The sequence below is a fragment of the Stegostoma tigrinum genome, chromosome 8 (genome assembly GCF_030684315.1).
Source record: "Stegostoma tigrinum isolate sSteTig4 chromosome 8, sSteTig4.hap1, whole genome shotgun sequence".
NCBI lineage: Eukaryota > Metazoa > Chordata > Chondrichthyes > Orectolobiformes > Stegostomatidae > Stegostoma > Stegostoma tigrinum.
In genome coordinates this window covers 39,341,212-39,364,714 of record NC_081361.1, presented here as the reverse complement: position 1 = coordinate 39,364,714, position 23,503 = coordinate 39,341,212, and the positions used below count along the sequence as shown (strand labels likewise).

Here is a 23,503-nt window from a genome sequence, read left to right as displayed (position 1 = left end):
ATCATAGGAGCAGGTGGGCTGATGTTTCGGGCCGAGACCCTTCATCAGAAATTTCTCCATTTCTGATGAAGGGTCTGGGCCCGAAACGTCCGCCTTCCTGCTCGGCCTGCCGTGTTCACCCAGCTCTACACCTTGTTATCTAAGTACTTAATCACTTGACTGGCATCTGACCCACCTCCCCCTCCTAGAATCTAACCTACCTTGCTACAGACATCCCCTTCCCTGGCATACTAGCCACCTGTCCTTGCATTTTTACCATTTCCAGTAGTTGTCAGTGTTCCCGAACATTGAATTCAAGAACATGGCAACAGACTACTGCAGAGGGGAATGTGCTTTCTACAGAAATCTTCGCTGCTGGTTTTATAGATTCCTGGTCAGGATTGCAACAGGAGACTCCTGTCCAGAAATCTCCATGTGAAGAAGATACCTGAAGGTAAGTATGTAATTTTTAATTTAATCATGTTTAATTAAGGGCTTCTGACTCTGATTGAAATATTTGGGTCAATGACTTTAGTCTCCAAAGTTTAAACAGTTGGTTTGATGCTAATGCTTTGTATTGCATGTGTTATAAATTATATTGTAATACTATTCGAACGATTAATCAAACACTACTTTGTTGTTTTGTAGCTCCGAGTAAGGGAACATCCAATCTTTGGGCCCTACGTCGCTGATCTTTCATTGTAAGTTATGGGTAATTAATTCATGCCGTGGGTAGTGTACTTTGCCGTCATTCACATCATTTTTTAAATGTAATGGAGGTAATTTACAGAAATATTTTCTTCATTTTTTTCCTTCTCCTTAAATAATGAATTTATTTTGCATGGAGTGCAAAATCATTGAGGAAATTTTCCTTTTGAGTCAAGTACTAACTTTTTGTTCAGATGGTTGTCTCCCATTCTCCACATTTTAGATAACAACTTGAATTTTTTTGAGTCATGTTTTTAGATGTTTCTTTGTTTGTCACTATCTTACTAAACAATGGAGCTAGCACTAATGTTTCTTTGTTTTGTTTGTTCCTGAATGGGATTTGTGCATCACTGGCTTGGCCAGCATTTGTGCCCATTCCTAATTAACCTTGCTGCAGTCCATATAGAGTCATAGAACCGTACCGTATGGAGCCCATAGGATGTAGGTACTTTCGTAATGCAGAAATGACAGGAGTTTGAACCAGTGATGGTGGAGAAATAGTGATACAGTTCCAAGTTGGGATAGCATATTTTGGTGGGTGACTTGTAGATGATGGAGTTCCCATGCATCTGTTGCCTTTCTCCCTTTTAGATGCTAGAAACTTTGGATTTAGAAGGCACTGTTGAAGGAACTGTGGGCAAGTAGTAACGATGCATCTTATGGTTTGTACTTATTGCCGACATTTTGACACTTAATTCATCAACTTAAATACTAACAATCAAGTGGATTCTTTTGTCCAGTGTAGTGTAAAGTTTCTTAAATGTTGTTGAATCTGCGCTCATCCAAGCCACTAGAAAATATTCCACCAAATTCCTGATATTGACAGGACTAGGGAGCCCAGCAAGGAGGTACTTGCAGCAGAATCCCAATCCTCTGACCTGCTGTTGTATCCACAATATTTATAAAGCTAGTGCAATTCAGCTTCTGGTCAATGGTAACCCCCAAGATGCTTATATTTTGAGAGGGTGTGGGAAACCAGCAATGGTGATGCCTATGAATGTCATGGAGAGATGGCTAGATTCTCTCTTGTTGGAAATGTCTAATGTCTGGCACTTGATGGCGTGAATATTACTCCTTGTCGGCCTCAATATTGTTGCTGCATATTAGTAAGTAATTTAGAGTTTTAAATTCAGTTTAAAACTTTCTGAATGCTTTCCTCATTTTTAAGATAAATAATCATATTTCCAGATAGAGATCATTTTCTTCAAAGAAATCATGGAAAAGAAAATAATAAGTGAGAAGGTTGAATTTGCATCTCTGTGCTTAATGTGATTAACATTCAGGACCAAAGGACCCTAATATTTAACTTGTATCCTCTATTTTTGAGGCACTAAACATTGACATATCAGTACCACTAAGAAGTTTCAGAATGGAAATTTCCATTTGTGTATGTAGAACCAAACCAAGGTTTTGTTATTGTGCAAAATTGAACATGAAACAGTATTAATGTATTACGCTGTTAACAAATGCTAAGATTTAAATCATTCTTTTCATTGTCTGGAAGACATTCCAAAGATTTGAACTAAATATCCCACAGTCCAAATGTTCTACTTTTTTCAATTACATACTTGTTACTTTGCAGGAATGTTGTTACCTCTTATGCAGATATCCAGGTAAGCATTACATCTGTTCTTTAGAATCAAAATAAGGTAGTCTGTCTTTGTAGTGCATAAATGTTTGGCTTTCAACAGTCTAATTTGTTGTATTTTGCAGAGAGCTGTCATAATTACAGGTATTTACTTTCTAAAATAATAATTTCTGCTTTAGGGTTGGCTGGAGCTAGGGAACAAGCAGAGAGCTACTGCAGCCACAGGCATGAATGAAAAGAGTTCCCGGTCTCACTCGGTTTTCACACTCATTATGACCCAGACCAAGGTGAAATATTATTATAGTAAACTTAAAGTTATTTTGTGTGAATTTTATATTTACATCTGCTTTTGGAAATTTTATTTACATTTTACGCTAATTTTGTTACAAATTCCAATGAGTAAAAAACATTCCTTAAAATGAGAACAAAATAAAGTATGAAATTGGCATTCTGGAAATGATTTCAGGAAATACCTGAGCAGCTCTGTTAAAATTAATAATTCAGTGCAGCAGTTCGATAACCTTTGTGTAAATGTGATTACCCTTGGTATTTGAACAACTCCGCCATGATTAGTAATGCTATAGCATTAATGCTTTGTTCAACCAATTAATGGGCTTTTCAAATTTTTTGTGTGTTTGGCCTGTAGACAGAATTTGTTGAAGAGGAGGAACATGAACACTGTGTGATGAGCAAAATAAATCTAGTGGATCTTGCAGGAAGTGAACGTTGTTTTACATCTCAGACCAGTGGTGATAGACTAAAGGTACGCACTTTGCAAAGATGAATTATCTGCAAATGGTTATTTTTCTATACATTCATGTGCTGGGGGAGTGGTTGGACGGGACAGCAATTATATCCCTCATTGGTCTTCAGAAGGTAATGATGAGCTGCCTTCTGAAATGACTGTAGTCTGTGGGGGCCAGGAAGGGCTACACTGCTACTGGAAAAGAAGTTCCAGGATTTTGGCCCAGTGACCGTGAAGGATTAGCAATATAGTTCCAAGTGCTCTCAGGCATCAGGCACAATTATCCTTTTAAGTTGTAGAGGTAGCATTGTAGAAAGTGCTGCTGAAGGAACTTTGGTGAGTTGTTACACTGTGTTTCTTGTATGTCAGACACACTGCTCCAATTGTACATCGATTGTGGAGAGACTGCCAATCAAATAGGTTGCTGGATCCTGGATTCTTCAAGCTTCTTGAGTATTGTCACAGCTGCACTCATCCATGTAATTCTAAAGTATTCTACCGCACTCCTGACTTGTGAATTGTAGATAGTGGGCTGGTTTCAGAGAATCAGGACATGAGTTACCTGCTGCAGAGTTCCCAGACTCTGACTTGCTTTTGTGGCCACAGTATTTTTATGGCTGAATCAAAGCTGCCTCTGGCAATGAAGATTCATTTATGGTAATGCCATTGAACGTCACAAGGATATGGGTAGTTTTTTGTTGAGATGGCCATTGCCTAACACTTTTGTGGCACAAATGTTATTTGTGCAATTGACATTTTCTACTGGAAGGCTGCTGTCTTTCAATAAGATTTACAAATATTATTTATATTTTGCTAAGGCCTTTCAAAAAATTGCTCACCAATAAAAGTACAGCTACTGGAGGCTCAGTCCAAACATTATCTGGTGTCTATCACATAAGTGGGGTACCTTAATGCTGCATTATTCCCATAACCTTTAAATTTATTTTGAACCACTCACCTGAATTTAGTCCTAATTATTGAGATTGTAACTGCATATTCCACACATCCTAACTCTGAGGAAAAGTAAATTCTCTCGCTCTGTCTTAAATTATTTGCAGTTAATCTTTCATAAATTTGTTCTTCAGTGATATTTTTGGACTCAATGCACAAATAAAATTAGCTTGAGATTGATTCACTCATCCACTACAACAGAATCTGAATACAGCTTTATTAGTTTGATTTGAACTGTAGGAGTACGGAAGCAGTGAAGCAAAATGCACCATTTGTTTAGTTATTGTCAGTTTTGCTCACTTTTTGCTTTCTCCTCTGAATTGGATTGCGTTTGATTTGTATCCCAAATCTATACTTCACAACTAAAAATCACCTCTGATTTTTCCTTCAATCCATATGTGATCCCTCTTTGGACATATGCTTCTCATCCTCCTTCATTGAAATCCTCAAATAGCATTGTGAGAGCACTTTCAGGACACTAACTACAAAACTTTTAGAAGCCAGCCTGTCATCACTCACTTTATCAAGGCAAGTTAGGGCTGGGAAATCAATGCCAGATTTGCCATCATACCTGTATCTCAAGAATGAAATATAGGTGCCTTGTTTCATGGCCTTTTGCTTGTGCATTCTTGAGCTGGTTGTCTGTAGTCAAAAGCACAGCAATTATTGATTCCATGTATTGCTTCTGTCAGATTTCTTTATCAATTGTTTTAGTAAAGATAGAGATTTACATTGTGGGCAATTAAAGGAGAGGTGAAGTATCCTGCTTTAATTGCAATGAATGACCATTTTTTGAATGGGTACTGACTGACTGACTGCATTTTTCTAGTCCATGCTGACATCATGTTGGAGCCAAACAGATATTCTGTACAAAATCTTGAATATTTTGGCTGATGATATCGATTGGATTGTTGACAAAATTGTGAACGTGTGTCTTTAAGGAAGGCTTCCTTTAAGTCATTATCAGAGTTGACGATTTGACAATGTTTCGTTATTAGAACTTTACATTCAATTAAACCCCAGTGGTATTTGGTAGCAGAAGAACATTTTGCCTCTTAACAAGAGCCTCTGTCTGCAGAAAGATGAAATCATTTTTGAAGTCTAGTGGAATTTTTTAAAAAAGTTGATATATTACCAAATCTCATGGGGCTGTGATGAATTGTAAACTACCAGGTTTTCCTTGTCGTCATCTGTTCCCTTTGATTCCACCCTACCTGTCCACTCCAGGTATTGTTATTTCACATTATGTTGCAATGCCCCCTCCACAGGCAAAGTGGCACACCAATTACCTTAAATCCATCAAAGCTGGAGTCAATAATTCACTTTCAGGGTTTGCATTTACTCAATAAATGATTTATTTGTACTGCACTTGATCCGATCCATTGATTACAATTTTCCTTTATACAGGGATTATTCATCCCAACTAATCTTCTGCCTGGTTTGAATATTCTAGTTTATATGTAGTTTCTAGATCATTACAGTGCTATTATTTGACTTTGAAACACAACTTTTCTTTCATACAGGAGGGTGTAAGCATAAATAAATCACTCTTCACCTTGGGAAAGGTTATATCGGCACTTTCAGAATATTTTCAGGCTAAGAAGAAAGTTTTTATCCCTTACAGGGAGTCAGTGCTAACATGGTGAGTTCTGAATTATGTACAGTGCTGGAAATGAATGTAAATAGATTGTTGTCGTTCCATGGTATTTTCATTTGCTATCACTTATGTGTAAACATGCAACTAAGCTGATGTGAGTAAATTGTATGAATAACTTAAAATAGTGAAACAGGAAATGTTGCCCACTTCAACAACACAATTTAATTAAAGTTTATGTAAAATAGTACATTGAAGTTAGATTTTTTTACATCATATGACTAATACATTCTAGTATTTTCTGCATGTATATTATTTTCTATTGCCTAATAATGTTTTAGAACACATTCTTTTCTTTTGGTCATTTGAAACATGCTGCAGGTTACTGAAAGACAGCCTGGGTGGCAATTCAAAAACGGCTATGATAGCGACCATCAGCCCATCTGCTTCTAATGTCGAAGAGACTCTTAGTACGCTTAGATATGCCAAACAGGCTCGTCAGATTATCAACGTTGCAAAAGTGAATGAGGATTCGAGTGCAAAATTGATTAGAGGTTGTTTGACATTTTCTGTACAAATGAACTAATGTGGGGGTTGTTTTGCTTTGACATGAGCATTTTGAAATGGGAATTGGGCCTATGAAAAGTAGCATAACCTCCAAGATTTGGGTTATTTTCTAGAAAGGAGTTAAATTTCCATAATTTTACTACTTTTCCCTTTGTTATGCAGGGTGGGTAGCGTGAAGAATCATGAATACTGCATGACCCAATAGACTAAAAAGCCAAATCATTTTTGTTCATTTAAAATTATTTTGGCCATTTGAAGTCAGACATATAATGTGACATAAATAAATAAATCCTCTGCTACTCCTTGACATTTTGTTTAGCATTTAGCCACATATGTTTTACTTTGTACATTTAAGTTTGTATAATCTTCTTCTTGCAATTTAAATATGGCTTGTAATAATTAAATATTTGTATGTTAGAACTTTGGTGTTGTGGAGGAAATTTCCTTCCTAATCATGGGATTGTGAAAATGGAAATTTAAAAGTAGCGCGGGTTATTTGAATGAGTAGTCATCTTTTATGTAGGATTTATCAAAATGCTTTACATTCAGCCTTAAAACAAGGTGCGTTCAAAAATTAAGCTGTAATCAGGAAAATAATCAGTATTTAATTTACACGAACTAACGATCAACATTATTTCAGAGTTAATATTCTGATTGCGATAAAGCATTATACTTTGCAATGATTGAAATGAATTTGAACTTGAAAAATATGTGATTTCAAGCAGGTTTTGCCCTTTAATGATCATTACACATTGAAGACTTGTTTTGGAAGGGCCAAAACACTTTTTGACAGGAAAATCTCAATCTTAAATTGTCCAGCAGATGGTGCTGTACCTTTTTCTCTGGTTTCAACTGAATGTATGTATATAGGAAACAAAATTCACTTTTTGCTTACAAGACTTTACTTCAAGTCAAACTGTTGTTCACTGATGAATTCCAATCTGAACAGTAAACATTTTGATAGGGTTGGCATTTTTGTAGCCAGTTGTTTTCTTTTCACCACAGAGTTTTGAAGAATGTAATTCTTTTTCTTTTGCATCTTGCTGAATCAGATCTGAAAATAGAAATTGAGAAGTTGAAAGCTGCCCAGATGAGTAGCCAAGGAATTCAGTCGGAGAGGTATAAAGCATCCCAAAAGGAAATAAAAGCTCTGAAATTGAAGCTGAATCAACAGGAGAAGGAGATGGCCGAAGCACAAAGGTAAGATAATGAATATGATTTATGTTGGGTCTGGAAATGTAAAAAGGAATTTAGATCATCAAGTCTATCTTGCTGATAAATTGTTTGTAATTGATCAAATTTAGTCTCTTTATACATATCAATTGAAAGAAATCACTGGTAATGTTCCCATAATTGTTGTGACTCGTATCTCATTCCTTCATCATCACCTGATCAATATCATTGAATCCATATTCAACACCATTGTGGAAGCTTCACCAAAGACTGCAGCTGCTCAACGAACAGCGAACAGACCCAATGCAACTTCCACAGGGCATGTAGAGATGGGGAATAATTGTGTCCTTTTTAGTATCACCTACATCTTGGAAACTAATTAAAATGAGAGAGTTGACTCAGAGTTTATATCTTAGATTCAGAGCTCAAAGTGGTGAAGAATTGTCAGTTTGGCTGTGCTCTATCTGAATTGCATATGCAGATCTACTAACATCCCAATACAACGCAAATGCCATTTTGTCTTTGCATAAAATACAGTTCATTGAATTCTATAGTAAACAAGCATCGAAAGTTAAATGAGGCAAGGCGTTGCTGAGCCACCTGTACAATTCCAAGTCAGCTGTAATTCTCGTATAACACATGTTTGAGCAGTTTCAAACTACATTTCAGCGCTGAGGTAACTTTGTCATCAAATAAAACTTGTGGCTTACATAAGGAAAACTTAAAGCTAATGTTTCTTCATTAAAAGAATATGTGGATCATGAGTAGTTTGAGCATTTGTAGGATCCACAATACTTTTCATATTATTGAAGTAATTCCCAAAAGGAGAGTGCTGCAGAATTCACCCAGTATTTAAAATCAACTCATTCTAGTTAAAATTTAAGTTAATACATGAAAATAGTAATGCCATTTGTATCTAGTTGTTTCAGACAAAAGGATAAGAGTAACCTAAGTTTTAGTCTAATTCATAATTTTGTTGAAACTTTTTTTGCGATATGGTAAAGCACACTTTGTTTTCCTTTTGTAATCCTTTGGATCCAATTTATATAGGGCAATTTTTTTTAGCAGGGCTATGCGCAAGAGAACATGCTGCATTCATCGAAGCTTCAAGCATTTTGTCTTTTAGTGGTAATAGAAAATTGGGATTTTGCATTATTTATGCTCTTTTTGTCTTTAGCCAGCAGAATGTAGTTTGTACAGCTTTACTTCCTTTGTGTGTGCTTTTGTGTGTGTCCGCGCGTGCATATCCAGATCTTAGAATAGCTTGTTAAACATGCTTACAGCTTTGACTTCCCAAAGAGGGGCACTGAACTAAGTGCTTTGGTTTTGGTGCTTATTGTGTGAAAGGCACAAAGGCTGATGTATTGTTGCAAACATTCTTTGTCACAAACGGAAAATATTTGTCATGTCATCTCTAGGAGATGGAGAGAGAGGTTGGACGAAGCAGAAAAGAGAAAACTTGAGGAAGCAAGAGAACTACAGGTGATCAGTTGATTTTTCTTATTCATTCTTTGATTTCCATATTCATGTTAGATGCTGTGAAAGAAATAGCAATGATACTACCTTATTATTGGGATTTCCTTCCGAATCATAAAACGGTATGAATCAAAATGTAAACATAACAATAAATAGGGTCCTAGCTTCTTTGTTAATATATTGTCTGTCCACAATATATTTAAATTTGTCAGATGACAGGAATGGAAAGTCATTGTGATATTTGAGAGCCTTGTGATGAAACTGTTTAATGTAGAATGCAAGTCAGCAAGAGCCAAGGGAGTGACAGTGTCATTGCAGTTTAGTGGGCTAATACCACACACCCTATTAGCAGTATTCCTTAGTACAGATGAACTTTCTGACTTGTACAGCTGGGGCTGTTGGCATTTTTCTTTATAACAGTCACTTGGAGAGTTGTGGGGAAAAGAATTCCCAGCGGTGAAGTTACCTTTCAGTTTGAAACTAATGTTCCAGGCATGTTTGCTACCAAATATCAGAATTTACTGCATGACCCCCAAATGAAGAACCACATCACTCCATGGAGACATGAGGCACAATGTAACCCATACAGTTTCACAATATGCTGTTCTTTTCACAGAGTTGGTCAGGTGTTCTATGCAACAACAGCTTTCACCTTTTGTGTTCCACTAATATTATCATCACGGCATATTTTTATGATCACTTCCCTTCCCCACCTCTGATCACAAAAGTCCAGAGTTTCCCAAAATATCTTTTCGACAGATCTATTGTTATCACCCTCTCTGGTGTAAAATACAACCCAATGGTGTCTCTGAGCTATTCACACAGCTTTCCGGGTTCTGGAGCTGTTGTTTAGCCTGCTCAAACAACACTTGCAAGAATTCCCTTTTTTGTGCCAAACAGAAAAATTGAGAGATTTGCTTCAAAACTTCTGAGTTCCTTTTTTTTCTGCCTTTGCATGTGTGCATTTATTACCTTCTTCAGCTCAAATTTCTGTCTGCCACATTGTTTTTCTGGTCAGATGGCTTCTGACATGTTGTCTTATTGGTACTGCTTTCAAGTCAAGGGTTATCAGGCCACATGGACTTGTACTTGTTATCCAAGAAAATTATAATTGCTTACTTACATTTTGTACAAACTCTTTGCTCACTTTCACTGATTCTTAAAATCAAGTGCAGATTCCACTGATATTTTAAAGCAATTGCACATTTTCCATATTTATCCTGCTTCTCGGTCAAAAGTTATCACTGGTCAACTTGCAACAAACCCCTGCATTACTGTCTTTTTGGTTTGTGGAATCTCCTACAGTTGATAGACTTGGTTCTATTTCCCTGTCATGTTGGATCCAAATAGATTTTTTTTGTGCAAAACTTTAAATTCCAAATTTTTGCCAATGATAACTAATTGATGATAATGATGTCAGAGCCTTTCTTTAAGGATAGTTTCCACAAAGTCATTGATAATGTGGCAGCTTCTGATAACGTTCTGTCACTAGAACACTGTTATCAGTTAAACTATGGTATTGTGTACCTGAGGAGGAACATTTTGCCTATTAATTGGGATCTCTGTCCATAGAAAGCTGGAATCACTTTTAAAGTGGATAACAGTTTGCCAAATCTTGTGAATCTCAATGAAGATCCCCAGATTTCAGAGATGCTCCTGTACATGATAAAGGAAGGTCAGACAAGAGTGGGAAAGCAAAGACCAAACTCAAAGCATGATATCCAGCTATCTGGTGCACTCATTGCTGATGATCATTGGTGAGTTACAAAGTTTTGCAATCTTTATGTATCTAGATATGAAAAGAATGATGATCGTTTTTACCCGATAACTATATTTTGTATTATTGCTTTGCTATTCTAAAGCTTGGGACTGAAAATTAAATCTGACTTCATAAATATCTTGTGTCTCTGATGAATCATGTTAAATGGCTTCACATGGAATGAAACTATTATGTATTATTCACGTCAATTGACATCCCACTAGTTGGAGAAACACTGGTCACATTACTAGAGGAGGCGGGAACGTAGACCAGTAGCTCCATCAGCAATGACAATCTGCTCAAACTACTAGATTTGTGCCTCACCAGACACTTTATATTTAATGGTCAATTATACAAACAGATCAATGGCACACCCATGGGGTCACCCATCTCCGGACTCCTTCACAGAGTCAGTCATGCAAAGACCAGAACACACCACTACTCTCCCCCTCATTCAACCTAAACTGTGGATCTGGTATTTGTCATCCTTAAACGCACCAAATTAAAAGAGACCAACCACCTCAACAACAAAGCTTTCCCCAGGATTAAGTTCACAAGACAAGAAGAAAACAACAATTGGCTTCCTTTTCTGGACGTCGGGGTTGAATGTATGACCAGCAGGGAGTTCCAAACCTTGGTGTACAGGAAAGCAACCCACCCTGATCAAATGCTCGACTTTGACCAACCATCCCCACGCCCACAAACAAACCTGTGTTAGGACACTATTTAAATAGGCCACCACACACTGAGACATGCCAGAACTACGCAGGAAAGAGGAAGACCACCTGTACAAAATCTTCACTATGAACTGATATCCCTGCAATTTCATCTGCAGGTGCCTACTAAAGAGGACACAGTATGCCCTAACACACTGGCCACACTGCTCTACATCAAGAACTTATCAGAACTGACAACAAGACTCCTTCGACCATTCAGAATCATGGTAGCGCACAAGCCCCCAGCTGCACTACGACACTCAGCAGGATTAAAGACCTCTTATCCACAACATGCAGAACCAACATAGTTTATAAAATATCATGCAACAACTGTCACAAACATTACATCAGGCAGACAGGAGCGAAACTAGCCATCGGAATACATGAACATTAGCTGACAGCAAAACGGCACAAAGAACTTTCTCTATGATAAGTACACTCGGACAATGAAGGCCATTAGTTTAACTGGGACAAGGTAACCACAGTAACTGAAGCCAATTATAGACCGGCACGGGAATTCATAGAAGCATGGTTCTCGACCCATAATGCAATCAGCAAACATCGAATTGGACTTGATATACAAACTCATACACAACAGAACTGACACAACTGACCATAACAGACTGATAGTATAAATTCCAAGCTGAGTAGAACAACATTGCTTCATTGTTGGCCCCACTGATGTTACCTAGCATAGCGACAAAACGTCTAAACAAGAACAAACCAGCTCTGTGAGCAAGTCAACAACCTCACGTACAACCTGAGCTACAAATCTTTTCAAAAACCTTAAATTTCTCTGGATTGCAATAAAAATTATTATTACATAAGAAAGCTGTAGATCATTTGCAAGTGGAAGGATCTTGTAGACAACCAGGAAATAGTGATTCAGCTGCATTCTTAAAAATAAATCTTTGTGATTGACTGAAGGAATTTAAAAGAGGTGAATTAATTCACCCCTCCTCACCTGGTTGTGACAGGCAGGAATAGGGATAGGGAGAAATGAAGCAAAGGAGAAGGAATATGGAAAAGCAGAGTCTCTTGAGGTCGTGGCGGGAGGGCCGTGGTGTGGTGGCATCAGTTGCTCAGGTGGCTGGATAGCTGATTCATGTTGCAGAGTCATATCTATTGTGTGGGTTCAATTCCTGTCCCAGCTGAGGTTACCATGAAAAATTCCACCTTCTCTACCTTGTCCCTTGCCTGAGGCTTGGTGACCCTCTCAAGTAAGAGTACAGCCCTGTAATCGTTTAGGACAGTGGTGACGTTACCTTCTGTTTTTTAGTGAGGTGAAGCTGGCACAAGAGCAATGGATGGAATGCAAGGAAATGGAACTCGGACTGGTTGGTGATTGATGGGCTTCATAGCCTGGATCCATTTCTCAAAACTTTAATAAATTGTATCCGCCACCCTTCCATTCCATGATCTTATCCCTCCTGCACCTAATCCGCTTCCTTGGGTCTTGTCCTCAGTGACAATTATTGATCTTCAGGTAGCAAGCAGTTGGATCGATGGTTGCAGTTACTGTCGGGTTAACATGAATCCTGATAGGATGGAGTTAATTCAAGACAGAAAATTTTGTTTAGGAGAACATTCCAGATATTCCATGAGTCTTGCTTCTTAAAATGAACGCTGAAAGCAGTGGGATCATTTATAAATTGGAGCTCTTACACACTTAACTGTCACCACCTGTTATATAGATGTTTGACTCTTATTATCAATGCTCCAAGTCATAAATGTGAGAATGTTGAAAGTTTATCTCCTAGCTTGTGATCATTGTTGAAGTTTGGGATTTGCTTTTTGTTTCATAATTCATGAAATTGCTTTTGTGAAATGAAAGGCAATCTGTGTGACAATATCACCATCTTAATAACGGACAGTACTTTTACATGGTATCTGTTTGAGTTTAAGAATATAGATAGTTCTTCTGACAGCATAAAATCACCTATCAAGGTAAATAAACAATTCTAAGTTATAGTTAGTTAGTTACTTAAGTTTTTGAGAGTGCAGTTGTGCACGGCGGAAGTCTTCTCCTTTAAATTCAGTTAGATGATTCTTGGGATTGTAATTTTTATCTTGAATGTGTTTAATATGTTCGGCTCAAATTGCGACTAAGGAGACCACTCCCATTTGGGCCTCTAAAGACTTGTACAACGAGTTTGAGGTATTCAATTAGGGGACTATTGTAAAGTAGTTGGGAGACTACAGAAATGTCATTGCTAAGGGCATTAAATGAATACTTCCCTTCAGTTTTCACTCTGGAAAAGGAGAATGTAGGTATGGAATTCAGGAAAACGGACTGTGACAAACTTGCATATTTTGACATAGGAAATGGGGAAGTATTGGATTAGCTGATGGGCTTAAAAATGAACAAATCCCCTGGTCCTGGGATGAATTATTCCAGGCTGCTGTGGGTGGTAAGGCAGCAAATTTTAGGGGCTCTGACACAAATTTTTAATTCCTCTCTGGCCCCTATGTGCCAGAGGGCGGCTAATGTGGTTCCACTTTTCAAGAAAGATACGAGAGGCGAACCAGGAAATTTCAGACGAGTGAGTTTTACTTCAGTGGTAGGGAAATCATTGGAAAAAATTCTGAAGGAAAGAATTTATAACTGCCTGAAAAGCATGGAAAAATTAGCATTCGTCAGCTTTGTCAGAGAGAGGCCATGCCTAACAAATTTGTTTGAATCTTCTGAGCACGTGATTGTGGTGGATGAGAGAAGTTCAGTTGATGTAGTGTATATGGCTTTTAGCAAATCTTTCGACAAGGTACCACATGGGAGACTGATTCAGAAGAATAAATGGCTCCAAAACACGTAATTTGGGGATACTTAGTGAGGTGCATCAGAAACTGACTTAGTAATAGGACAAAAAGAGCAGTGATAGGCTGTTTGAGTGACTGTAAGATGGTTGTAGGTTATAGGAAGATATACATGAGTTGGTCGGATGGGTAGAGCATTTACAGATGAGTCTTAACCCTGATAAGTGTGAGGTGATGCACTTTGGAAGAAGAAACAAGATATGGGAGCATCTAATGAATGACAAGGCACTGGGTAGCTCAGATCTCCTGAAGCTGGCGGAGCACGTGAATACAATAGTAAAGGTATATGGGACACTTGCTTTTATAAGTCATGACGTTGAGCATAAGAACAAGGAGGGAATGTTGGAGTTGTACAGAGTGTTGGTTAAGTCACAGTGGGAGGACTGTTTGCTGTTCTGGCCACCTCATTATAAGAAAGATGTGATGGCACTAGAGTGGGTACAGAGAACATTCACCAGGATGTTGCCTGGGATGGAACAGTTGAGTCACAAGGAGAGACTAGATAGGATTGTTTTCTTCAGAACAGAGAAGAGAGGGGGTTGTGATTGAGGTTTGTAAAATTGAGGGGTATGGACAGGGGGAATAGGGAACGGCTGTTCGCCTTGGTTAAAGGGTCAATCATGAGGGGACATTAGTTTTAGGGTAAGGGGCAGGAGATTCAGTGGGGATTTGATTTTTTAAAAAAAACTTCTTTGCACGATAGGTGGTGGGAATCTGCAGAGTATTGTCTGGGAAGGTTGTTGAGGTCAGAAACCTTACAATTTTTAACATATTCTTGAATGAGCACTTGAAATATAGCGTTCGAGGATATGGGACCAGTGCAGGAAATTAGGATTAACTCACTTTGTGGTAAAATTGTCAGTGCAGACATGATGGGCCGAAGGGTCTAATCTGTGTTGCATGACTGTTACATTTAAAAAAAGCAAATTGCTTTTGTCAGAAAGTGAAACATTGATTTTGTTTTTTAAATTTGCTAGACTTTTTAATATTAGCTCATTTTAACTATTTTTTCTTTGAGAAAACAATCTTTTTTAATGGTCATCAAAGTTAATTAAATGTTTAATCACTTACTTGAATCTTGTTTTATTTGCAGTGTCATACAAAGCCTAAATGGTACTGTTAGTATTGCTCCAATTGGAGAAGCAAATACTTATGTCAATGGAAACCTTATAGCAGAATCGATAGTGCTACATCATGTAAGTTATTTCTAATACAATCTATGATAATATAATAATGGTTTTTGTAAAACATGTTCTTGTTTAGCACGGATATATAATTTGCCCAATTAGATCATATAGTTGTTGCTGCTTGTGTGAATCTTGCTGTTTTTCTTATTGTTCAAAGTGTTGGGCTGTCTTGAGCTAGGCATTTTCAGTCAACAGAAGCTGAATGTTGAATGTTATCATCCGTTTCATTGCCTTGTATGAACTGCCACGAAAAGACTTATTTTAAAAATCATCCATAGGATGAGGGTGTCACTGGCTAAGCTAGGATTTATTGTGCATCTTGTTTAGAGGTTAAGAATTCCACCACATTGTTGAGAGTCAGGAGTCGCATGTAGGCCAGACCAGGTGAAGACGGCAGTTTTCTTCCCTAAAAGCCATTCATGAATCAGATGGGTGTTTCCAACAATCAACAATGGTTCATGATCATCATCAGACTCTTAATTCCACACTTTTTTTTATGGAATTCAAATTCCACCATCCACCGTGGCAGGATCTGAACCCAGGTCCCCAGAATGTTATCTGGGTCTCGGGATTAACAGTTTGGCAATTATACCACTCGGCCACCACCTCCTGGGTCCCCAGAGCGTTACGTGGATCTCTGGATTAATACTGGACTGATAAATACCACTGGGTCATTGTCTGCCTGTGTGGTGGATGTAGAAGCTCCATCAGTAAATATTTTTGACTTTTTGTTTATTTCAAGAAATTGCTGGATATAAGTCGTAGGCTGGAAAGTGTTGAGACTGAAGATCAACCATGATTAAAATGAGTCACAGACCATGCTCAAGGAGGCATTTGTCCTTCTCCAGTTGTTGTGCTCTTGAAATTTAGAGATGGACCTTGTGTATTTCAATGTTTAATTTCAACAACTGATGCTGAAACAGCTTTGAATCTTGTATTGTTGCGGCTTTAAGGTCATTGAAGTGTTGCTCGTTCATACAGTACAGATTGAAACCCATCTCCTAAGTTGATTTTGAAGATGCTATTCCAATGTAGGCATAGGATATTTGTATATCAGGCCAGTGAATGATGAGCTTCATTCAGTACTGTCGTGGTACCAGTTGTTTTGTGTGACACAAATGAATGCTGAAGCTGAAAGGATTGGACATCATAATCTTAACATTTCAAGATTTTGAAAGCACTGTCCCTTTTTTTTCATAAAAATGTAGAAAATTAGGACCAGGAAGAGGCCATTGGCCATTGGACCCAGCTCAGCTGTTCATTATGCTCATTCTAATCACCTGACTCGATAGCCTGTTCCTGCCTTTCCCCATATCTTTTGATTCCTTTAGCCCCGAGTGCAATATCCAATTCTCTCAATAAATCGAGCCAAGTTTTGGCCTTCATCACTTTCTCTGATCACGAATTCCACAGGCTCGCTGCTAATGTGGATGAAAACGTATTTCTTCGTCTTAGTCCTAAATGTGTTAGCTCACATCCTTGAACTGTGACCTCTGGTTCTGCACTCCACTGCCATCAGGAATGCCCTTGCTAAATATACCCCATCCAGTATTTTATAGGTTTCTGAGATTCCACTCACCCTAATCAATTCTCCTGAACTCCAGGAATGTTATCCTAACCAAATTAACCTTAACTCGTCTGTCAGTCCTGCCATCCCGGGAATCAGCCTGGGATATCTTCGCTGCGCTTGCTCTGTTGCAAGAACATCCTTCCTCAGATAAGGAGACCAAAACCTGCGCACAATATTTGAGGTGTGGTTTCACCGCCTGCGCCCCTCCCCTCTCCTGTACTTGAGTCTTTTCAAAATGCTGGCCAACATACCATTTGCAGCCTTTGCTGCCTGCTACACCTGCATACTTACGTTCAGTGACTAGTGTGTAAGGCCACCCCGAACTCATTGCACATTCTCCTCCTCCTTAATTTATAGCTATTTAGATAATCCGCCTTCCTGTTTATGCCTCTAAAGTAGATAACCTAACATTTATGCTGCTTCTGCCGTGTGTTTGCTCAGAGAACATAGAACTTCACTCAGTCCGCACTCTCTCAACTTGTTGAAATCACATTGAAGCACCTCTGCGTCCTCCTCACCACCCGCTCTCCTACCTAGCTTTTGTCATCTGCACATTTGGAAATATTATGTTTAATTTCCTCATCCAAATCATTTATACATATGTAGTGACTGGCTGAAGTCCGGGAACTGATCTCTGCAGTACCCTCCAAGTCACTGCTTGTTGATCAGAAAAATAACTGTTTATTCGTATTCTTTGTCTCCTGTCTGCCAACCATTAGTCTCTCCACATCGGTCCACCCCCCTCAATCTCTCTCGCTTCAATTTTACACGTTAATTTTGCACATTAACTTCTTACGTGAGACTTCGTCAAAAGCTTTCAGAAAGTCCAAGTTAAAAATGCCCACTGTCTCTACGTTGTTGACTCGACTAGTTACATCCTCCAAGAATTCCAGTAGATTTATCAAGCATGATTTTCCTTTTGTCAAAATCACCCTTACGGTTTAGAGTCTGTATATATCACCCCCACCCCCAAATGTTTTTTGCTCCTTGTGGTTATCAGCTCTACATATAGATTCCACATCTGTACCTACTGGTCAGAATTACGATAGAGGCATCTTTTGGTTCCTTTGTGAGAGTAGAAATTATTTTAATCTTTTTCTTTTAATTTTTACTAAGTAAATTTAGGATTAGCATGTAAGGGGCAAATTAGATTGAAGCTATTTTAACATTTTATAGAAAAATGTGATGTGATGCCTGCTAAAACAACTGATTTATGATTTGCTCCTGACCATTTTTAACCAATCTTATGAATTTGTTACCGTATAGTCTAAAAGCTTATACAGAGCACAATTGATTATACTTTCAAACTATTTTTAAAAGTTTGATCTAAAATGAGTAGGAAAACTAAGCTTGCCATTCCATGTTGAGCTTGGACACGTTGAATAGAAATATCCAACTTTTGCTGAAATTGTTGATTGGTTTATCATGGGTAAGTAGAGAATCTTTGGAGTAATTTGTTGCTTATTCTTTTTAAAAAGAGAAGTTGTGTTTTTATTAGGGGAGATTAAATAGAAAGAAGGCAGAAGATAATCAAATTGGGATGGCATTTGTTAAATAGACCTATTTTGAGGATTGGTTAAATGTTGACATTTTAAGTTAGACAGTCTGAAATTTATTTACTTTGTATTATGTTTGCTACAAGTATAAATCTGTTTTTTTTCCAAGGGGGACAGGGTGATTATGGGTGGTGATCACTACTTCAAATTTAACCATCCTCTGGAGGTTCAGAGTGGACGAGCATCTTCTGGGAGTGCACTGTTTGGAGATGGTCCCAAAGATTTTGAGTTTGCAAAAAATGAACTTTTGCAAGCTCAACACGCAAGGTAAAATAGCATGCTGATAACCATTTTCAGTATTAAGTAGATTAAAAAGGATAATTTAATGCAGTCGTTTTGACTTAAACTTGTAAATTGTAGTTAAAATGTTTTGGGTGAATGCATGTGCATCTGTTTTAGAGTTATACAATAAAGGAGTTGCATTTTATTGTCTTTAATTTTTGAAAATGGATCAAATATTACAATCAGATCGTGTCCCCTTGTAGCTTTTCACTCTTGTGTAAATTTACAGCCACCAGATGAGGTTACTATTAGCTTTGAAGTGATAGGATGATTATGTTTCCTCACATTTTCTCTGTTTATGAACAACAAGCAATGTCTGATGATATTTCATCCTGGCCAAGTGTTTTTTCTGGTCAAATTGCAATCTTGAAAATTTAATTAGTTTGTTTTAAACAAAAACAAACACGTAGTGCATTGATAAAGAAAGTATCATTACACACACAGATTTTCAATTAGACCCATTCTGATATGTTTTTGATTTCACTTTTGCATGACCCACTTCTGCTACATATCCCTTAATTGTACCAGATCTCTCTATTGAAAATTTAAGTTAATCCATAGTATTTTTGGGGGACAAGTATTCCAGATTTTCTCTACAAGTTGCATGAAAAAAACGCTTCCAGATTTTACTCATAAATGACTTGACTCTACTTTCTAATGAGGTGCCACTTGTATTGACTGTCCTATTGCCTGAGAAAATATTTTAGGCCCAAATTTACGAGAAATCAGCCCGGTGTCAATTTCAGGGAGTTTCACAAAAGACTTCTCTCTGTGAGAGCAAGTTTTTTTTTCACAATCTTATGCTGCTCACTTCATTATGTATGCACTGCATCTTAATGGCTTGTGCTGTGTTTGTGCTGTTGTGGAGTAGTTGCCGCTGTCAGAACATTCTGGGGTTTCTGGTATTCAACGTAACACCCAGTTGTACAGCAGGTTAAATGCTGCTGTCCAAGAATACCCTTCACTGTCTGTTTTGGGGGTTGGGGTGTAGTGGAGAAAAGATAAGCTTCTGAGGACATGTAGATGGCCTGTGTGACACTTTGTTGCGAATATAAGCTCACACTCAAATGCTTTGCTATTTGACGTAATGACAGATGAACAGATGGGTAATTGTAACTGCAGCTACATGTAATACCCAGCTTGCCTGCTCCATAGCACAGCATACTTGTATTATATTGCTGACTTGGACAAGAGTGCGTTGTGTGACAACTCTGTGTACTTGCACAGCCAATAATAACTTGGATTTTCCTTGTGAATTTTGGCTCTCAAGTGACACTTTTAAATGATTATTTACTCTGATTACTTCTCTTTGACAGAGGCATCTATGATCGATTAGTAATGATCTATGACATGTCAAGATTGCTTGTAGCGAAGACTTGTTTTGTCCTTGCATCATTGTCTCACATGCAGCATACTGTAGTGTTGCAATGTCTAATTAATGCAATTGCCCTTGTCTGGTCTTCCATCACCCCCAAGTAGAATCTGTGTGCTCAGACAGAAATCAACACGTAGTTTGCTCAGTCTGAGTGTAGTTATAGCCATTTTTCATTGTAATTTCCATTGTACATTTGTGATTCATGTGTGGGTGGAAGGCAATACAGGTTGGACTTGTAGAGAGAGTCACCGGTTCAACCTATTAATCTAGATAACTCTTCAAACCATCATGTTATTTTCTTCCTTACCGTCCTTCTTGACGTCATCAGTTCTGAGCTTCCTCACATTCCCACACTTCTCAGTGAAGTCTTCAGTCATTGAAGTTCAGTGGTGACTGTCAATGATCCACCCCTCCACCACAGGTAACCCATGATGTCCAATGCACTGTCCCACCCTTAGCTGCCTTCCTTCACAAGTTTTGTCTCCATTGCATCCTGCGCACTGCCATTAATCCTCATAGTTGACTTTACCTACTACAGCAGTGGTTCCTCATAACCGCCCCTTTAATTTTTAGTGAGGAGATATCCAGGATTGATGGTGGCCCACCCCTGACCGACTTGGAAGGCCAGACCTGACCGATGAGTGATTGACTCCTTGGCTGATATCTGAGCAACTTGACTTGCCTTGAATCTGTGGTTTGGTAGGACAAGATCTGCTAGACTGACCGACCTATGCCCTGGGCTACATTCATGTGGAACATTTGACCCTGACCGTCCCAATTTGCTGATTGATCTTGTCCTAGTGCTTTGACTGAGATTATATGCTGCCCTTGACTGGCTGTAGTGGGACCACTTGACTAACTGCTAAAATCCTTGATTTTACCAAGAACTGTGTCCTTTTGATTTGACTGAAGCACATGGAGCATATTTGTTGTGTTAACTGCTGGTACATGCTGTAGGTGAGACTTTGACATAGGATGGTGTTGCGCACCCATATGTCCATCTACTTACCTATCTGTGCTCCCCTCCAACTCTTCAACCATTCAGTGCTGACCACCATCACAAGTTCTCTGGCTTTGTGTTTGTGCTAAAAGCCTACATGAGATAGAAGTATGGAGATACTTTAAGCTGTGACTGAAAGGACAAGACACCTAAAGGGAAGAGAGAGCAAGTAATGAGCCCTGGTTTGCCAATGCTCCTTCGCATGAGTTGGTTGTCTGCCTCTATGTGCAAAGTAACCTGTCAGCTGTATTATAATGTAAGGTGTTACTGCACTCTGTAGCATTGAAGTGGAAATCCATGTTTTACATGGACTGTTAATGAGTGCTGTTAAAGCTAAGCCTGACAGCATGTTCCACCCAACAGAGTATTATCGTTTGCTCCTATTGTTCGTTACCTCCAAACTAAGTACAAATGTAAGTTATTGGGTTGCATCCAACAAAAAGCTACGGTTTTCTTTCTGTCAAGAAAGATTGGGAGGATTGGGTCAATTGATAACATTGGAGTGATTTTCAACAAGGTAAATTGGGGAAATCTTGCCCTGGCAATTGAATCAGTAATGAGGGTTAATTCTAAACCTAAGGAGAGGTTAGGCCCGACATTTTAATCTGAGGATTGGAGGCCCCTCTTGTGATGCAATGGTGGTGTCCTTACCCCTGAACTAAGAAGCCTGTGTTCAAGTCCCACCTGCTCCAGAGGTGTGTAATAACATCTTTGAACAGGTTGATTAAAATAAGTTAAATTTTTTAAAAACCTGAACATTGGAATAGCATAGCATCCTCTTCCAGTTTCTGTAGTTGAAGTAGAATTTGAGAACTTTTACAAGGAAACGTGATGAGCTTTTAAAAAGAGAGTCAAATGTTTTTAGGCTGATCAGAAGAATGGCACCAATTGATTGGAGCTTTTAGAGTGAGATTGCGCCCATTTTGGGTTGAATAAATTCCGAGCTGTAGAATTCAATGTTTCATAAGGTTATTGGTATACATGGATATAATGACACAAATTATCAAGTTGAGGAATGAGTTACTGCTATAATCTCTATCAGAGAAAAAGATACATAGCTCTAGATCCTCTTTTTTTAGTTCTTTCTCATTCTTTTTGATTTGGCAGACTAGAAGTTGAAATTGAAGAAGCACGATTACAAGCCAAAAAAGAAATGATGCAGGGTATTCAAGTTGCAAAGGAAATGGCTCAGAAGGAGTTATCTAGTCAAAAATCACTCTATGAGAACAAAATAAAAGTGCTGGAAAAGGAATTGGTAATCTTTTTAATGTATTCCCATGTGTATCATTGTTTATCAACATTGATTTCTGCTAGTAACCAATAGTCTGCTGCTGACAAGTTCAGCTTCAAATGATCTGTCACTTGGAGAATACACAACAGGAATGAAGCTTGTACTGAACTGTAAATTGTGCTGAATTATTTTTTTCTTCATGGTTTCCTTTTTGTTTGATGTTTGTTGTTAGTTTGTGTATGAAGTGGGTTGTGAAATGTAGTAAACTGTATTCTGCTGGGCCAGAGGTGAGAGGACTAAAAAGACTGGACAATTGTATTTTAATAGTGAGTTTAAATGGATGTGAGTTTGCTCGCTAAGCTGGAAGGTTAGTATTCAGACGTTTCGTCACCATTCTAGGGTCTTCGTCGGAGGCTCACTGATGATGTTACCGAGAATGGTCACGAAACGTCTGAAAACTAACCTTCCAGCTCAGCGAGCATACTCACATCCAGAACCTCAACCTGAGCTACAAATCTTCTCAAAACTCGTTAGTGAGTTTAAATGTGAAACAATGTATTGTCAACCATACTTTATTTGAGCAGTTCTAAAAGTTAATGCCAGTTGTATCCAATTCAAAAAAAACATGAAAACATATGATGCTTTTGTCACTCAGACGTTTACAATATTTTTAAAAAATGGTACAATGTTAAAAGATAAAATAGACAATTTTAGGTCTCAAAAGTGAATTAACTCCACATAAGCCAGTATCCGGTCACTAAGTCACACTTTGTTTACTTGTGGATAGTACTTGACACTGATCCAACTTCCTTAAAGCAAACTGTCAGAATGAACAGTTTCTGACATTCTAGTTTATATTTGTCAGCCCAGAGTTCCCTGATTGGGCTGTTAACTGGGTCCAATCAGGGAATTCATATTCTACGAGGTCCACCTGTCTGACCTTGTTACAATCACTCCAACAAGAATAGCAAATTTCACTTTGCTATTCAGAACAAGATCATGCTTTTTTTCAGACATATTTTATACAGAGAAGCCATATATGTGAGAGAGATCACGTGGTGGTCATTTTATTGGAGGATGTAGAAAAAAGCGTGGTGGATTAAAAGCAAAGCTTAAGCAGTGTGGCACTCAATTAAACTGCAAACTGATCACAGCCATGAAAACACTGCCATTGATCCTTTCCTGCTGTTGTGCACAGTAGCTTTTGTAAGAGAAAGCAGCATGGCACTGGT

General features: G+C 38.2%; 1 protein-coding gene across 3 annotated transcripts in view; it reads left to right on the top strand.

Moving 5' to 3' along the window:
• Positions 1-23,503, top strand: part of kif14 (kinesin family member 14) — a 97,820-nt gene that overhangs the window by 23,084 nt on the left and 51,233 nt on the right. For all 3 annotated transcript variants that reach the window (XM_048540065.2, XM_048540064.2, XM_048540061.2), the window contains exons 6-17: positions 628-680; positions 2,270-2,300; positions 2,455-2,562; positions 2,922-3,038; positions 5,495-5,613; positions 5,947-6,119; positions 7,185-7,332; positions 8,724-8,787; positions 10,354-10,538; positions 15,164-15,266; positions 18,493-18,650; positions 22,148-22,295. In XM_048540065.2, the coding sequence (XP_048396022.2) occupies positions 628-680; positions 2,270-2,300; positions 2,455-2,562; positions 2,922-3,038; positions 5,495-5,613; positions 5,947-6,119; positions 7,185-7,332; positions 8,724-8,787; positions 10,354-10,538; positions 15,164-15,266; positions 18,493-18,650; positions 22,148-22,295 (1,407 nt within the window). The remainder of the gene's footprint in view (positions 1-627; positions 681-2,269; positions 2,301-2,454; positions 2,563-2,921; positions 3,039-5,494; positions 5,614-5,946; positions 6,120-7,184; positions 7,333-8,723; positions 8,788-10,353; positions 10,539-15,163; positions 15,267-18,492; positions 18,651-22,147; positions 22,296-23,503) is intronic.